Raw genomic sequence first — 16075 nt, 5'->3', positions numbered from 1 at the left:
GGAGGAGGGGGACATGCAGCTGAGTCCACCTCCCTATATGCCCATTTCTCAGTGAACTTCCCCTTCTCAGATGGACCTAGGACCCTCTTACTCAGCCTCAATCCCTCCAGACCTTAAATACCTCCCCAAGAACCCCAAGTATTCTCCCCAACAAAGGACAGAGTCCTTAACTAAGTGCCCCCAGCCAAGCCTCATTTGCAGCCCCCTCCCCATCCATGAGGCCAGCATCATCCAATTTCCACAATTTACAGGAGTTTGGCACCCCACTCTTTCTGGGGATGGTCACATAAGTCACCTTCCCCCCTCAGGAGCTCAGGGACCCCAATGACTTAGGCCAGAAACTCCCTTTCGCAATATATCTTCTCATACCCAAGAAATATTTCCATTCAGAAGCCCCCACCCCTGCTGCCTTCCTCAGGTCCTAGGACTATTCACTGCTTCACTGGACTACCCAAACCAGAGGCCACTGACCCCAGCACAGGATCGCCTCCAAAGGAAGAGACCTCCTCCTACGTAGGACGTCAAAAGCTCCCTGTTTATCTGGAGGGTGGGGGATGGGTTAAAAGTCATTTATCCCCTGAAATTCCAGTTTCTAAACCTTCACTGGGTAACCCAAAAGGTAGGACCCCACTTCTTTATGTACCTCCAAGGGTACAGGGTCCCCCTTCCTTCAGAAGTTCAGGAGTCTCTGCACAATGGAGGACCCCAAGACCCAGTCTTTTGACCTCCAGAATCCCCTCCCATAATTCACCTGGGGAGTCACCATGTTTCAGGGGTCTGGTAAAGGTAGGTGGAGAGGGGATTACAGAGCTGGGGCCACCAGATCTAGAAATTCCTCTATCCACACACCTCTAGGAGCCCCAGAGCCACCGCCCACCCTCTCCATCCCCCCCACCCCCACCCCCACCCCCGTCTGGGAACCTTGGGGCTGGGGGTTCCACTGACCCACCGGTGGAGTACCTCCCTATCCCTACCCCCTGCCCCAGGCCTCAGTTTACCCCTATCCCCCCCCCCCACTTCCCTGAGTCCTGCTCACCGTGCGCCCAGAGCGCCGCCTCCGGGACCCACGCGCGAACATGGCGCGCCCCGGCAGGGTCAGGCCGGACCAGGTCAGGCTAATGGAATCCTTGCGTCCAACAGGCCACCGTGTGCCCGGCCGGGCAGCTTGGTTCCGTAAACTTGACACCGGCTTGGGAGGAGCGCGGCTTGCAGAGCCCGCCCCCAGGCCGGTAGTCTCTCCCTGCGCCCCTCCCCCCACAAGGCGCCCCCAGCCTAAAGGTGAGAAGCACACAGCCTTGGAATGTTCTACCTGAAAGCCCACTGCTCTCCCGCCCCCTCCTGGGCCTGGCATCAGAAGACAAAGGCCCCCAGATCTCCGTGTGCCAGGGGGCTTCTCACCGGGCATTCTAGGGATTGAGAGCGCTGTGGAGTGCGCGTGGATGGCTGGGTGGGGTGGGAGGCGGTGTCCTGACAGGAAGGGGTGGTGCGCTAGGGGGACTTGGATGGACACTTTGCGTGGACTTATTTAGAATGTTTACTTGAGGGATTTGGACAATAGGTTAAAGGCACCTCCTGGCCTTCTCTCCCCTGGTGATGTCCTGAGGGTTTCCCGGACTCTCCTCTCGTGAATGCTGGAAGAATGATCCCCAAACCCCACTGGTGCTTCCGCGACCATATCAGTAAACTAGGCTTAAAATAGCTATTCTCATTCACCTATTAGTAGGCTTATTTGAGATTGCAGGGAAGGGGCGTAAGTCATTGACTGGGCTCCCAGCCTCCGCCCCTTCACCACCCACCCTTTCCCTAACAAGCTTGCCCCCTGAATCCTGACGTCGTTAAGCCTTCTCTTCACCGCCCACATTTCTCTCTCTCCAGTATCCTGTTCCTTAAATCCTGGAGCTGGGAGTTTTTCTTCCACGCTTTGCAATGCCTCAGGGCTGGGAGGAGGGATGCCCGGCTAAGAACCCCGGCGCCGGGCAGGGGTCTCTAATTAGGCCTGGCGGCGGCAGGGTAACAGCAACAGTCAGCTGCACCTTTCATCACGGGCGCCAGCGGATCACCTCCCTTCCTCATTACACAGGCCTGGTCACTTCCCGCCTCTTCTGGCCCCAGGGAACAGCTAGGAGGTGTGCCGGGAATGAATTATTTAACAATTGACTCACTCTTGGTCCCACCTCCAGGACTGGTCTGGCTACCTGCTGGTCTACCCAGTTTGGAGTTGCTGCAATAACATTGAGAGGTAGTCAGCTCTAAAGAATACGGAGGAGGGTGCGGTTTCTTTGTGAAGTGTGGGGGTCCCTTTTGAACCTCCTGGGGATTTGTGGGGAAGAGGGTTAGAAAAAGAACCAAGCCCTTGAACGACGGGATTCCCAGGCTAGGTGTGGGGACTGTGGGGGGCCACTCTGCCTTTGAGATGGGTAGTAAGGCTGGGCAGATCCTTGGCTGAATTCTCTAGGAGGGGCTTGAGATAGTGAGGACATTGAAAAGGTGTCCCACATGTCAGAGGCAGAACCGCCCCTCACCTCTTCTCCCCCCTCACTTCTCTTCTTCCCCACAAAAAGGACGCATCGAGACATCAGAGCGGGGCTGACTAGGTGGTTGAGTTTATTCAGGGGAGGAGAATTCATCATATTTGTTCTTCCTTGGGGAGGGGGGGTCTTCAAACAATACCTAAGGGGGTCAGGGGGAGCGGGGGGGTCTGGAGGAGGGGAGGGCCACAGCCGGACAAAATGGCAACGCACGATCACAGGCACTACCGACATCACAGAACAGCAGAGGGTGCAGGATGGGGCTCCAGACCCGGCTTCCAACCACCCCAGGGGTGGGATGGGAGGGAGGAAATTGGGGAGGGAGGAAGGGACCGGGGTTGGTGGGCCCCACAGACCTGTTGGCTCTGTCCTCTGATATCCTAGTTGTCCTGGCATGAAGATGGGCAAGGATGTAGGGGTGCTTCTTTCTAGACTCTACCCCTCATCCTCCAACCCATACCTGACAGCCCTTCTTAAGCTACTCCTGTTTGCAGACTTGCCCAGGGGATTACCCCCTAGTCTTGACTAGGGACATCCCTGCTGCCCACACCCCACAAAACACAACCTGCACCCCGGAACAAGCACTCTTTCTCCTACTGCGCAAGCCCACTGGCTTTTTGTTGCTCTATTGGGAGGTGGTGGGCTGTCTGCCCCTTCTGAAACTAACATCGTTGCCCCGCTCTAAGCTTCTGTTCATCTAGGCCATGGTCGTGGCCTCACCCCAAGTGTGTGGCCCCATCCTGAAATCAACTTGCGTTTTTCAAGAACTGCATTCAAGAACTGAACCAAGCTCAGTCTGCTGTAGTTTTCAAGGCACACTCCTTCCATAGACTCTGGTCTGAATCTAAGCCGTCTCTATTCTGGAGCTTCCCTTCCTGCTGGTTCAAGCTCCACTTCCTCTAGAATAATTCTGACTTCTTCCAAACCATGCTCCCATCTGCCATGTCACACCCTTTCCAGAGAGCCAGGTCCTACTCCAAAGCCCCATCCCTACTCAAACTATGCTTTCAGCTTCTTTCCAAGCCCTGCTGCTAAGTGTCCCCATCTTCAGACTCCAGTATGTCTGGAACCCAAATGTCTGCTCCCTTCCAGAGCTTTCATTTAAGACTACCCTTGGGTCCCAAGCTGTCCTTGCCACCCCGAGCCCCCACCCAGTCTCTGCCTTTCTCCCACACTCAGGATTGAAATGTCCCCTAATGGCCCCTGTTCAGGCATTGCTGGAAGAATGAAGGCCAGAGTTGGGAGAAGGGGAGGGAGAAAGAGGAGAGAGTCTGAAGTCACATCCGCCCTCCCCACACAGCCAAGGTCTGTCCCCTTCCAGAGCCCTCCAACCTCAGGGGACAGGGCTGGGGAGCAGAGAGGGGTTGAGGGATGCAGAGGAAGGGACAGTATTGAGAGAGGGGCCTACTCAAGGCTAGGCCCCTAATGCATGGGGAGAAGAGGAGTGAGGGCAGGCCTCAGACAGAGATATATGTATATACACACACACACACACACATATATATATGTATGTATACATATATATATAAACAGCAAAGACAAGGTCTCCTAATTTGAGGGGTGGAGACCTGGGGGTGGGATAGGGAGGGGAGCAGGCCTTCTCCTGGGCTCTTGCCCACCCATAGGGTCCTCCTGGGCTGTATTGACCTGTGGAGACAAAAGAAACAGAAAGGAGAGGGGGCCTAGGTACAGGTGGTGCCCTCAGGGAGGGGTTAGGCCACTCAACCTTCATCCAGGCATCACTCTCTCCGGGATATGCATGGTCTTCCTTCCTTCTCCCTTTACTCCTATCCCTGGATTTGGCTTCATCCCAGCTCCCCCTACTGGGAAGACATCCCTGATTGTGTCCTCAATGGTCAGGGAAGGTCTCACTAAGGAAGTGAGACTTGAACCAAGCCTTGAGCCCCTCGGGTGGATGGGGGGTGGGGGTGGGATGGAGAGAGCATTCCAGGCAGGAGGGGGGAGAACAACCAATGCACAAGTCCAAGGGTAAGCCTGTGTCGAATGTATTTGAAGAACAGCAAGGAGGCCAGTGGGGCTGAAGTAGAATGAGAGAGGGGGAGAGTAATAGGAAGTAAGGTCAGGGAGGTAGGTAATGGGATCACGTGGGACCTTGTGCACTAGGCTGTGAAGATTTTGCTTTTGTCTCTGAATGACATGTGAGTAAGGGGAGGGTTTGGGGCATGTTATCTTGCTTCTGTAATTTACTCAAGAAATGTGCTCTAGGTGAGTGCTCAGCATGAATAAGGCATGGTCCCCTTCCTAGTCTAGAGGGGGAGACCCGCAGCAGCTGAGCTGTCCAGTCTATTTGGACTCCCTGCCATTGAGTCAATTCTGACTCACAGCCACCTATAGGGCAGATTAGAACTGTCCCTGTGTGTTTCCGAGACTGTAAATCTTTATGGGAGTAGAAAGTCTCGTCTTTCTCCCATGAAGGTGGTTTTGAATTGCTGACCTTACAGTTAGCAGCTCAACTCATAACTCACTACACCATAAGGGCTTCATATAGAGTTTCTGAGGCTGTAAATCTTTACAGAAGAAAGCCTTGTTCTTCCACCCCCACCCAGCGGCTAGTGGGTTTGAACTGCTAGCCTGGTGGTTATGGCCCAATGCTTATCAGGGAGACAGCCAATATAACAAACTAGTAATTGAAATGGCGATAAAGAAAAGCACAGCATACTATGAGAGAGATAACAAGGAGGAGGCAAAACCTCTGTAAATAAGTGACCAAAAGGATGAGAATGTGCTAGTCAGATAAGATTATCTGTTGTATGGGTGTCAAATTCCAGGAAAAGAAAGAGGCAAGTACAAGCCACTGAAAGCTGAACTCCGTATTGTGCTTGGGGAACCAAGAGGTGGCCAGTGTGGTTGCAGCAGAGTGAGTGAGGGTCGAGAGTGGTAGGATGTGGGGTCAGAAAAGTAACCACAATGAAGTCTTTGGCTTTTAATGTGAGAGAGATGGGAGCGATGGCAGGTTTCTGAGCAAAGGAGGTTCTGATTTAGGACTTCACAGAATCTCTTTGGCACTGTGTATAGAACAGAATGTCAGTGGGTGGAGGTGTGTGTGTAGATCTCTGGGAGACATGATAGTGAGACATGGGAGGAATATGCATACATTTTGAAGGTAGAGCCAACAGGATTTATTTTGCTGAATTAAAGGCAAGATGCCTAATAAACTCTTCCCTTTCCACCCTGGCCACCCTGGTGCCGGAAACAACCCCGGTCACAAGGTGACCCCTGCACCATCTCTGTCAAAAACATCTCTTCTTCCCACCTTCTCCCCTCACTTGGAAACCTCACTTCTTTTTACTTGTTCTTCCATAGGGTTTTTCAAGGCTGTGACCTTTCGGGAGAAGATTGCCAGGCCTTACCTTTTCACCTTTGGGTGGATTTGAACCGCCTTTTATTTAGTAGGGCAGTGAGTGCTTAAGCATTTGCGCCACTCAGAGGCGCCTCGCTTCTTTTCGAAGGTCCGGTAGGAAGCCTCGACAGTTCCTGCCCCACCTTTTCCTTCTTTGAAATTCCACACCACTTCTACTCACCTAGAGCGCTGGGAAGAGGCAGCAGAGCTATTACTTACCATTTCAGGATTGGCGAGCTCGTCTGACCTTCAAGAGCCAAGCCTATTTATCATGATCGTTGGTCTTAGTTCCTATTGGTCATCAATCACTTCTAAGGCCCACCTTTTCGCCCCTTCCGTGGCTCTTGAGCTCCGCTAATTTGTCACTGCACAGCTTCCCTTTTGTCATTGGTTGCTCCGCCCGTTCCTCCCTCCCACTTTCTGCAGAGCTGCACACCCGCCTTACACACACACACACACACACACACACACACACACACACACACACACACCCCTTCCTATTGGTCCTTCATTCCGTTTGTCTTCAAGGACCACTCTCCTGCTTCCCTTTGATTGGGTAGTTTGTCGATATTAGCTGTAGCCCCACATCTTTTGGCGCCTTCAAACTTCCGCCCCTGTTTCGCTGACTGCCCTGTCTCGTTTCTTTGTCCCTCTTTGGCCACCCCGCCCGCCAGTCACTCACCAGGTTACATCTGATTGGAGAAGGAGGTGGGCGCCCCCTGTGGGCCGTAGCCTTGCTGCCCGTAGTCAGCCTGGGGCCCGTAGCCGCCGCCGCCGCTAGCGGGCTGCCCGTAATCGGGCTGGTAGCCACCTTGGGGCCCGTAGGAATCCTGGGGCCCGTAGCCGCCGGGGCCCTGCCCGTAGCCGGCCTCCCCGTAGGCGTCTCCGGGCGCCGGCTGCTTCTCGGGGGCGCCGGGGGGTGCACGCAGGAACGGGGCGGCCCAACCTGTCTCCTTGAACACGAACCACAGGTTGCCGACCCAGAGCACGAGGTTCAAGAAGCCGAACACCTGTAGGGAGACGAGATGAGGCCCCGCTGTCGGCCCACACGCATTGCCTTGACAGCCCTGGGGAAGGTCCGGTGGTGATTTCTGAAACCTGCGCCCTTCAAGTCCCCACTTGTAAACATCAAAGTGCAGAAAAATCACCGTGTGTGTGTGTGTGTGTGTGTGTGTGTGTGTTAGATCTTAACATTCCCGGTAATGTTGAGATCTATCAGTATTCCATATGTAAATATTTACATGTTTGTACATACATTTGTACACGAGTTTTATATATACAAGGAGCCCTGGTGGTGCTGTTGGTTAGGCATTGGGCTGCTAACCTCAAGGTCCTTGGTTCAAGCACACCAGTTGCTCCATGGGAGAAAGATGAAGCTGTCTGTTCTATAAAGATGTATAGCCCCGGAAACCCTATGTGTCAGACACACAGTCTTGGAAACTCACAGGGGCAGTTCTACCCTGTCCTATAGGGTCACTATGAGTCAGCATCCACTTTATGGCATCGAGATGCATCACGGTTGACTCAATGGCACTGGATTAATATATAGGCACATAATATATACTATGGTAAGCTTAAATTTGTAGTATGTAGTAAATTGTAAACAAATTTTATAAAATATATAGATATACCATTTATAGATGTATATAAATGCATATGTATATACAAATGTATAAACACAGGTATAAATAATTCAAGTTAAAATGTAAATATGTGGATTTTATATAAATATATAACATAGAAGATATGTTACATAACCTTGACTATATAAGCCCTCTTCTAAGCACTTTAACAAAACCCGGTGCCATTGAGTTGACTCATAGCCACCCTGTAGGACAATAGAATTGCCCCCATAGTGTTTACAGTGCTATAATCGTTACCAGAGCAGCCTACCACATCTTTCTCCTGTAGGATGATTTGTAGGTTCCAACTGCCCACCCTCTGACCTTTTGGTTAGCAACTGCAACACCAGGGTCCTCATGGTTACCAGCTCATTGAAAATTCAATTTTGAGACAAAGAAGTAACAGCTTCATGCCACAGTAATAAAGGCAACGGGCCCAGAGAAGTTGTCCAAGGCTATCTAACCAGCAAGTGCCAGAAAAGAATGTTGGAATCTGATCCTCTTGGGATTATACATACAGATAGAGCTGTTATATAACCCAACCCAAACCAGTTGCCATCGAGTTGATCTGGGTTCATGGCAACTCCATGTGCATGAAAGTAGAACTGTACTCCATAGAGCTTTCAGTGGCTGGTTTCTTGGGAGTCCATTGTCAGGTCATTCTTGGTAGGTGCCTCTGGGTAAACTTGAACCTCCAACCTTTTGGTTAGCAGCCCAACATTTGTACTACCCAGGGACTCCACATACATTATATGCATACATATGGATATATACACATACTATTCCTATAATATGTGCAAAATATACATTATCTATTTACACACATACTAAAGTCTATAAAAGATGTACATCTGTAACATTTATACAACACATTATAACTTACCTCATGTCAGGCTTTTTCCTAAGCATTTAATATGTTATCAGTTCACTAAATACTCAAATGTGGAGCAGAACTTAGTATTACATTTACACACTCAAATTGAGGCCTGAGTGGGTAAATCACTCACTGCCACTGAGTTAATTCTGACTCATACCGACCCTGCAGGACAGTGTAGAAATGCCCCTGTAGGTTTCTGAGACTGGAACTCTTGACGGGAGTAGAAAGCCTCATCTTTCTCCCATGGAGTGGCTGGGGTTTAGAATGCCGACTTAGCGATAGCAGCCCAACTAGGGCCACCAGGAGGCTCCCATTTTAGACCACAGAGCTTGAAAATGCAGAGCTGGGATTTGAACCCACACAATCTGACTCTGGCCACATTATTATGAGTTGCCCTCAGATTCCTACGGAACAAAACGCACTTCCAGGTCTTCGGAATCTTTCCTATGTTTGAGCCCATTATTGCAGCCATTATTGCAGCCATTATTGCAATCCATCTCCTTGAGGGTGCTCCTCTTTTTTTGTTGATCCTCTGCTGGAGCAGTTAGTGGATCCAATACTGAGGATTCTACAGGACTAGGCTGGGCTTGGCTCAAAATTTCCCAGCCCTAATGTGGACAGTAGGACGTCATGGTGGTTCTAATCTCGATCTCATCCCATAGGGCTCTCTCTGCTTTTAGCATACTTCTTCCGGAGAGTCCTGATGCCTTTCTGTTGCCTTCTCTCCTTCTGTCTCCCTACCACTCCCCACACCAGATTATAAAATTTCCAGCCACCCCCCTGCCCTCTTCCCAGTCAGCTTCCCAAGGCTCACCACTGAGGTGTTGAGGCCAGAGGTCACAGGGTCTCTTAGCTCCTTGCATGTGTTCCCCGCCTGGCGGCAGACAGTCATCTCTTTGATAATGTTCTCTGGGTCTGTGGCCATCTTCACATCTGACAGTCCCTTGGCCCACGCCGATGAGCTAACCAGCCACATGAAGGCGAACACTGCCGTGGCCAGAAAGTCCTAAGGTAGGCGGGGATGGAGAGGGATAGGTGGATGTGATGACACAGTGAATGGACTGATTCTCATCCAGCCATGAGGCCTCTTTAGATCATAGGCTTTTTGGAGTGAGGATTCCCCCAAAAGAGGCCCCTCTCTCTTTTGCTCTGTTAAACCCTAAACGTCCCAACACTCTCCCTGAAGATAGTTCTCCCAGCTCAGGTTTGTGTGTACGTATGTGACAACAGGGGGTGTGAGTGTGAGGTGATAGTTGTGTCGGGGTGACAGAAGGAAGCTTATGGAATGGTTTCCCACCCTGTGGAAAGGCATATCATTCCAATTTCATCTGCATGTGTAAATGTGAGTCCTTTTGTGTCTGGGATGAAGGTGTGTGGGTACAGCTGGGTCGGTATCAGTGTGATTGTATGGCATGATGACATGCCTGGCTGTCACAGGGAGCCTATGTGTGCGCCTTTCTTTCATCTAGAATGCGTGATTGTATGAGTACTGGCAAGTTCACAAGTGTGGGCCCATCTGCCGATTTTGTGTGGGCTGTGAGTCTGTATGTCTTTGTGACCCCAGGTCCTGACAACTGGTGTGGACTCACAGTAACAGCATGTGAAGCTCTGAGCGTGGTGGCTGCTGGTTTGGGCAGTCTGTCTGGCATTTGATGAGGTCTTTGCTATATCCCTGAGGCTCTCTGTGTCCCCCAGAACCCTGCATGCAAACGGCTGTGGAGACTCACCAGCATGGGCCCTTTGTTGTTCTCTCGGTACTTGTTCTGCAGGAAGATGTAGGTGGCCAGAGCCCCCATGGAGTAGAGGAAGGCAAACACAGCCACCGTGACAAAGAATTCAGCTGAAGAGGAGTAGTCCCCCACCAAAAAGATCTTAGTATTGCTTCCTTGGCAGGTGGGGGCGTCAAAGTACACTTGGTGCAGCCTGCAAAGAGAGGCGAGCAGGTGTGGCCCAGCCCTTTCATCTGCCCCACCCCTGCCCAGTCATGGACCGCCCCCCCCTCCAAGATTGGGACTTAGCCCCAGGAAGAGAGGAAATAACCATCCACAGAGCACCTACTAAGTACCAATCACATGTCCTTGGTTGTGTTCTCCATCCTCGCTCCAGTCCCTTGGTTCCTCTCAGAACACTCTCCCTCCTCAGGATCTTTGTTCTGGCTGTTCCCTTTGCCGGGAATGCCCTTCCCCCCATAGATGTTTGTCTCATTCTCTATTCTCCTTTAATCTTGGTTCACCTTCTCAGCCAGGCCTTCCCTATTAAACTAGTAACATCTCAAGCAAACTCCCAGCACTTTTCAAATTCCCTCCCAGTTCCATTTGTCTTGGGAGCAGTGATTTGCTTTTTCAGCTTGATTTGTGTACTGCAACCTCAAGAGGCCAGGAGTTCCTCTGTATTGTTTATTGTCATGTTCCCAGGGCCTGGAACAGTGCTGGGACATTGTCGGTGTTCAGTCCGTGTTTATGGAATGCAATGTACAGAGGTGGAAACAAAGGCTCAGAGAAGTGGATTAACTTTCATCAAGGCACACAGCTGGCAGGGAAATGGCAAATTTGGGTTTTGAACCCCATGTTTCCCCCCTACATCATATTAATTTTTCTTCCCACCCTTCTTCAGCTCTCTGAGGAAAACAAAACAACCCCCCCCAAAAAAAAACCCCACAAAAAACCAAAACCACAAATAAAACAAAAACTATACCCCCAAACCTATGCTTTTTGAGAGCCCAGAGTCTACAAAAAACCACAAGGGTAGAAGGGATTCTGGGACACAGAGGGTGCTGGGGAGGGGAGATTGGGAAAGAGTCCAAGGTCTTCCCTGCAGGATGAGGGAGGAGGGAGTTGGGGAGACGTCAGGGTGGAGGGAAGGATAGGAGAGGGTTCCCTAAGGCTTAGGATCCTGAGACTGAGCAAATGGCCCAGATGCCCTTGGGTAGCAAAGATTCTGAGGGAAGGAACTAGCACTTCCTGGTCACCTACAAGCAACCAAAAGGTCTGAGGAATCCTTGAGGGTGGGGATGGGGTAATAGGGAGGAGCTTGAGGGGTGGCCAGAGCAGAGATTTTTCTCCAAGAAACATGTAGGTAATGGGCAGATCCTCAGAATTTAAGGTCCTAGGTGTGAATGGTATGGAAGTCCCAATGGGACTCCTATGGTCCTGTCCACTCCCACTTCCCCCAATTCTCTCCTCTCTGCCTTCTGTAAGAAGCAGGCTCCTAGGTTGCCCTCCCATCTTTCTGCCCAGGCATTCCTGGTAGCTCCTCTTTTTTTGATTCTTGCTTAGGGACTGTGCTGGGCTTTCATTTCTTTTCATTCTCCTTTCTGCCCACTGGGTGATCTCTTGGGCCTCAATGACCCTCAAGTGCTTAAAAAAAAAAAAACTAACAAAGAAAACTAATCCCTGAAACAAAAGTCCTATTTCCTACTCAATCCATGAATTCTTTCCCGATTACTTTCAATTTGTTTATTTTGCTTAATAACACTTACAATGCGCTCACTGTGTGCCAAGCATTACAAGATCCCTGTGACACAGTATTAACTCACTGATTACATACCCCAACCCTGTGAAGTGGCTACTATTGTTATCCCCTTTTTCAGGCCTGGAAGCTGACACCTGGAGCAGTTAGGTGATCTTCTGAGTAGTGGATGAGTCTAGATGTGAACCCAGGCCCTCAGAAGCCTCTCCAGAAATTGTGCCTGTAGATCTCCATTTTCACAACTCACAAGAAGGAAACACCTGTTCGAGGGCATAGACCATGCCTGCTTGGGCTCACCCTTGTAGATCTGGCACCCAGCAGTGCCTGGCCTCAAGTATGAACTTGAACTACCAGAATTGTTGACCTGAGTTTCATCATTCCTTATATCTAAGCAGTAATACCCCTCCCCCATTATTCTCTATCATAACACCCTTCATTGGTATCCCTTTTTTGAATTTCTTCGGCAATCATCCTCTTTATTTGTTAATGTTGGTACCACAGGGGTAGGGGCTTTGATCTGTTCATTCGCTGCTATGCCCTCTGCTCTTTGAGCAGGACCTGTCAGACACCAAGTTCTCAAAAACTGTGTATGGAATTCGTGAGGGTTAAATAACAATAATGGCTAAAATTAATTACTGTGTGCTTATTATCTGGTTAAGGCAAATACATAGCTTTTGTGTTAGTCTCTGGTTTAGTGCCCGTGGCCTGCCCCTCTCCTCCCTCTGGAACCTAGCGTGAGAGCACAGCCCATGTCTGTCTTGCTTTCCACTACGTCCTAGATGTCCAGAGCAGTGCCGGGCACAATGTAGTTGCTCAGTGCATAGGTAGTGGCCTGAATGGGTATAAGCTAGGTGGTGGCTACCAGGGATGAGGGGGTGGCCTGTATTGATCCTCCCCCACCCTCTCCCAGGTCTGTGGGAATCCCAGGAGTATGGCAGGATGCAAACACACCTGAAGGGGTACTCGAACTTGACCTCGATGCTGAGGTCACTTTCAGTCTTGTTGACACAGTCCACACTCAGCCGAAGCTCCCCGCTGTAACTGCCGCATGTGGCAAAGGCGAAGATGGCAAAGACCTTGTGCAGCAGGGATGAGGATGGCCAGTGAGCTATATGCATGCCAGGTGGTGGGAGGGGGTGCCCTCCTCTGGACTGAGCAGGAGCCCAGCATAGGCAGCAGCAGATGGACCAATCCCCCGGCCCCCACCCCCACTCCCTAATCAGGGCTCATCGGGTCCAAGGGCAAGCTGATTACAGGGGTATGGCTGTTTCTGGCTCTCTCTCCCTGGGTCTTCTCTGTGTCTACCTCTGGCTGCTTTGAGCCCGCCCCCACCCCACCCCCCTCCCCACTTCACCCCTCTTCCTCTGTCTCGCTCCATTTCTGTCTCCCTGCTTTTCCGTCTCTGTCTCTCTCTGTGTGTCTTCCTCAAATATCTCTTTTCCTGTGTCTCTGTATCTTTCTCTGATTCTGGTCAATATGGACGCCTCTGGCTCTTACTTGGTGTCTACATGGATCTCTCTCTTTGGTCTCCTCCATGTCTCTCATTCTCTACATGTCACTGGTTTCTTTTCTCTTTCCTCACCCCATTTCCTGCTCCTTTCCCCTATTTATCTTCAAATCATTATACCCTGTGGGGTTTTCTCTTTCGCCATCTGTCTGTCTTCCACTCTCTCGGTCTCTTTACTCATCTTTGCAGCTCTTTCCTCAGTATGTCCACCTCTCTGTATATCTTTTCTCTGTCTCTCTACTCTCTTTGGATTTCTCTGGCTTTACACCCCCCTCCCAAAGGGCTACAGGCTCCCCTTCCTCCCCCTCCCCTGCCTGGACAACAGGATCTTCCCCTTTACAGTTTGGGTACCCTTGGCCCCATGTGACGTCACAGCTCATCTGTTCTCTGACCCAACGCCCCTGGGACTTCATTCTAGAGCCCAGTTCCCCCATCCTTGCTCTCCCCCATGGGGGTCCATTTCTTGCTCCCCACCCCCACTTCACCTCTGCTCTTTAAGATCCCACTACCTCCCCTCCCCTCCCCCTGCCCCTCCACCCTCATCTCGGCATACACTCACCCATTGCAGCACCTTCACGAAACCAAGGGGCTCCTTGACTACCCGGAACTGACCCCCGGCCACCAGCTGAGGAGAAAAATATGACAGGGAAGGGGCAGGGGAGTTGGGGGTAGAGAGGGAGGTGAGGGGCGAAACTGCCAGGTGAAAATCCCTGGAGATGGGGCAAGTGACTGTCAGGAGGGGGTGGCATTCGGAGAGGGGGTGAGAGGGAGAAAGTGACACTTCGGGAAGGGTGTGAGTACCCCAGGGGCTAAAAGAGAAGACTCTAGGGCAGTGTTTCTCCACCTTCCTAATGCCACGACCGTTTAATACAATTCATGTTGTGCTGAGCCCCGAACCATAAAATTATTTTCGTTGCTACTTCATAACTTGTCATTTTGCTACTGTTATAAATTGGGCGACCCCTGTGAAAAGGTCGTTTGACCCCCAAAAGGGTCGCGACCCACAGGTTGAGAACCGCTGCCCTAGGGAGTTAGGGCTGGTGAGGAGGTGGTGTTGGGGGGGGGGTATGCAGCGTGATGATGAGTCATTTGGCAGTGGAGGTTAGGGGTGAAGCAGATGGGGATGGGGTGGGGAAGGGGAGAAAATCTGAAGCGGTAAAGGTGAGTCAGGTGACGAAGGGGCTCCGTGGGGAGGGGGCAGGGCTCATTAGGGTGGAGGAAGGGGTCTTGAATGGTGAAGGTGAGTCATAGCTTGGCGGGAGTTGGGTTGACGGGAGGCATCTGCAATGATAAAGGTGAGTCAGATGGTGGGGGGGTGGTTGGTGGTGACGGAGATGGGGAAGGGTTGGTTCTGGTTAGGGAGGGGTGAGGTGCTGAGGCGGTGAGATGGCGGAGAGGGTCTGGGCTGATTAAGGGGGGAGGAGGGTTCGGACATGGCTTCACTGCATATGTGCTGCGGGGGAGGGGAGGCAGAGACTGAGGGTTTGGGAGAGGCAAAGCCAGATCATCTCCCTAGGTCTTCTCTGGGGGGCGCGGGGTATCATTTCTGTTTAGGAGGGGCGGGCGCCAGCCCTACCCCCCATTCCTCTGCCCCCGCGCCTTCTGTTGCTCTATTTCATAGCTTATCATCAGCCCCCCTCCCACCCTTCCTTCCTCACTCCCTTCTTCGCTGGCCTTCCACCTCGTCCTAGGACCCCTCTTCCTCCAGGGCTCCCGCTGCGGCAGTGAGGGCACTCGGTGCGGCAAAGAGCGCACTCCTTTTTTTCTATCTCTCCCTTCCTGCCCTTGCTTGCCGCAGACCCCGAACCCCAGAGCCGGGGGACCCGAACTCTGCTGTCAAGGCCCTGGCCACCACCTAAGAGACAGCGCACAGGGCGCCCCGGGCCGGCGGCCAGGAGCGGCGAGCTCTGTCCGCGGTGCTGGAGCGCATACCTGATTCACCACGTCCATGTCGGCCAGCAGCAGCAGCAGCAATGCAGGGGGCGGGAGGCGCCTGCTCTCAAGGGCTGGCGCCGGGCGCGGCGGGCGGGGCGTGCGATCCCCGGAACAGCCCAGGAGGTACAACCCCGCCCCTCGGCGCTCCTCACACAGCCCCCCACCCCGGCCCCCGCAACCCAGCTCTTACGGCTGCGCAGAGCGAGGAGTCGTGATGAAGTCTCACCAGCCGCCATTCCACCTGAGCAATGAGACCATACCAGAAAGCCCACTCACTCACTCGGAAAACGTAGCGAGAAGTCTGGGAAGAGGAGGACCGTTAGACCATACACTATATTTTGCCAGGCCTTTCTGACTTCGTTAAATGTGCCACTCATATAAACCTTGAAACAGTTTGATATGGTAGGGACAATTATCACCCCTATTTTCACAAATGGCTAAAATGAGTCCCAGAGAGTTTAAGGGACTCGAAGAAGGTCATCCAGCTAGTCATTGGAAAAGGCCAGAATCCCTGTGCTTTAAATAAAGTTCATGGTCTTGAAGATTCCTTCTTTTTTCAAATATACATAAATATCTCCAACATTTGACAATTCAACACATTTCAAACATACACTTTAGTGCTATCAATTACATTGGCATGTTCTGCAATCATCGAGCGATCGCTTTCAAATTTTAAACCCATCTCCCCAAATCCCTTCCTCCCTCTCCAACCATCTCCCCTACTTCTCTCTCTCTCTCTCTCTTTTTTTTAAAACATTTTATTAGGGGCTCATACAA

At 51.6% G+C, this 16075-nt stretch overlaps 1 protein-coding gene across 1 annotated transcript; it reads right to left on the bottom strand.

The window, feature by feature from the left end:
* Positions 1-2578: 2578 nt before the first annotated feature.
* LOC101661666 (synaptophysin) lies at positions 2579-15355 on the bottom strand. The gene is made up of 7 exons (XM_004713143.2): positions 15296-15355; positions 13923-13988; positions 12808-12932; positions 10116-10311; positions 9203-9394; positions 6572-6899; positions 2579-4175 (listed from the first exon to the last, which is right to left on the bottom strand). The coding sequence occupies exons 1-6, from the start codon at positions 15311-15313 to the stop codon at positions 6576-6578; spliced, it is 921 nt and encodes a 306-aa protein (XP_004713200.1). The 5' UTR covers positions 15314-15355; the 3' UTR covers positions 2579-4175; positions 6572-6575.
* Positions 15356-16075: the final 720 nt, after the last annotated feature.

This window comes from Echinops telfairi, unplaced genomic scaffold (assembly GCF_000313985.2).
Source record: "Echinops telfairi isolate 266 unplaced genomic scaffold, ASM31398v2 ScPeMD7_19;HRSCAF=73, whole genome shotgun sequence".
In the NCBI taxonomy this organism is placed as follows: domain Eukaryota; kingdom Metazoa; phylum Chordata; class Mammalia; order Afrosoricida; family Tenrecidae; genus Echinops; species Echinops telfairi.
Note: the sequence above shows the minus strand (reverse complement) of the source record. Positions and strands in the feature narration are given on the sequence as shown.

What these genes read in the sequence shown, in the direction of transcription:
- LOC101661666 (XM_004713143.2), bottom strand. An exon ending in TCGTGAAGGTGCTGCAATGG is followed by an intron (nt 12,933 to 13,922) that starts GTGAGTGTATGC and finishes CTGCTGCACAAG; the next exon opens with GTCTTTGCCATCTTCGCCTT. An exon ending in ACAACAAAGGGCCCATGCTG is followed by an intron (nt 9,395 to 10,115) that starts GTGAGTCTCCAC and finishes CGCCTACCTTAG; the next exon opens with GACTTTCTGGCCACGGCAGT.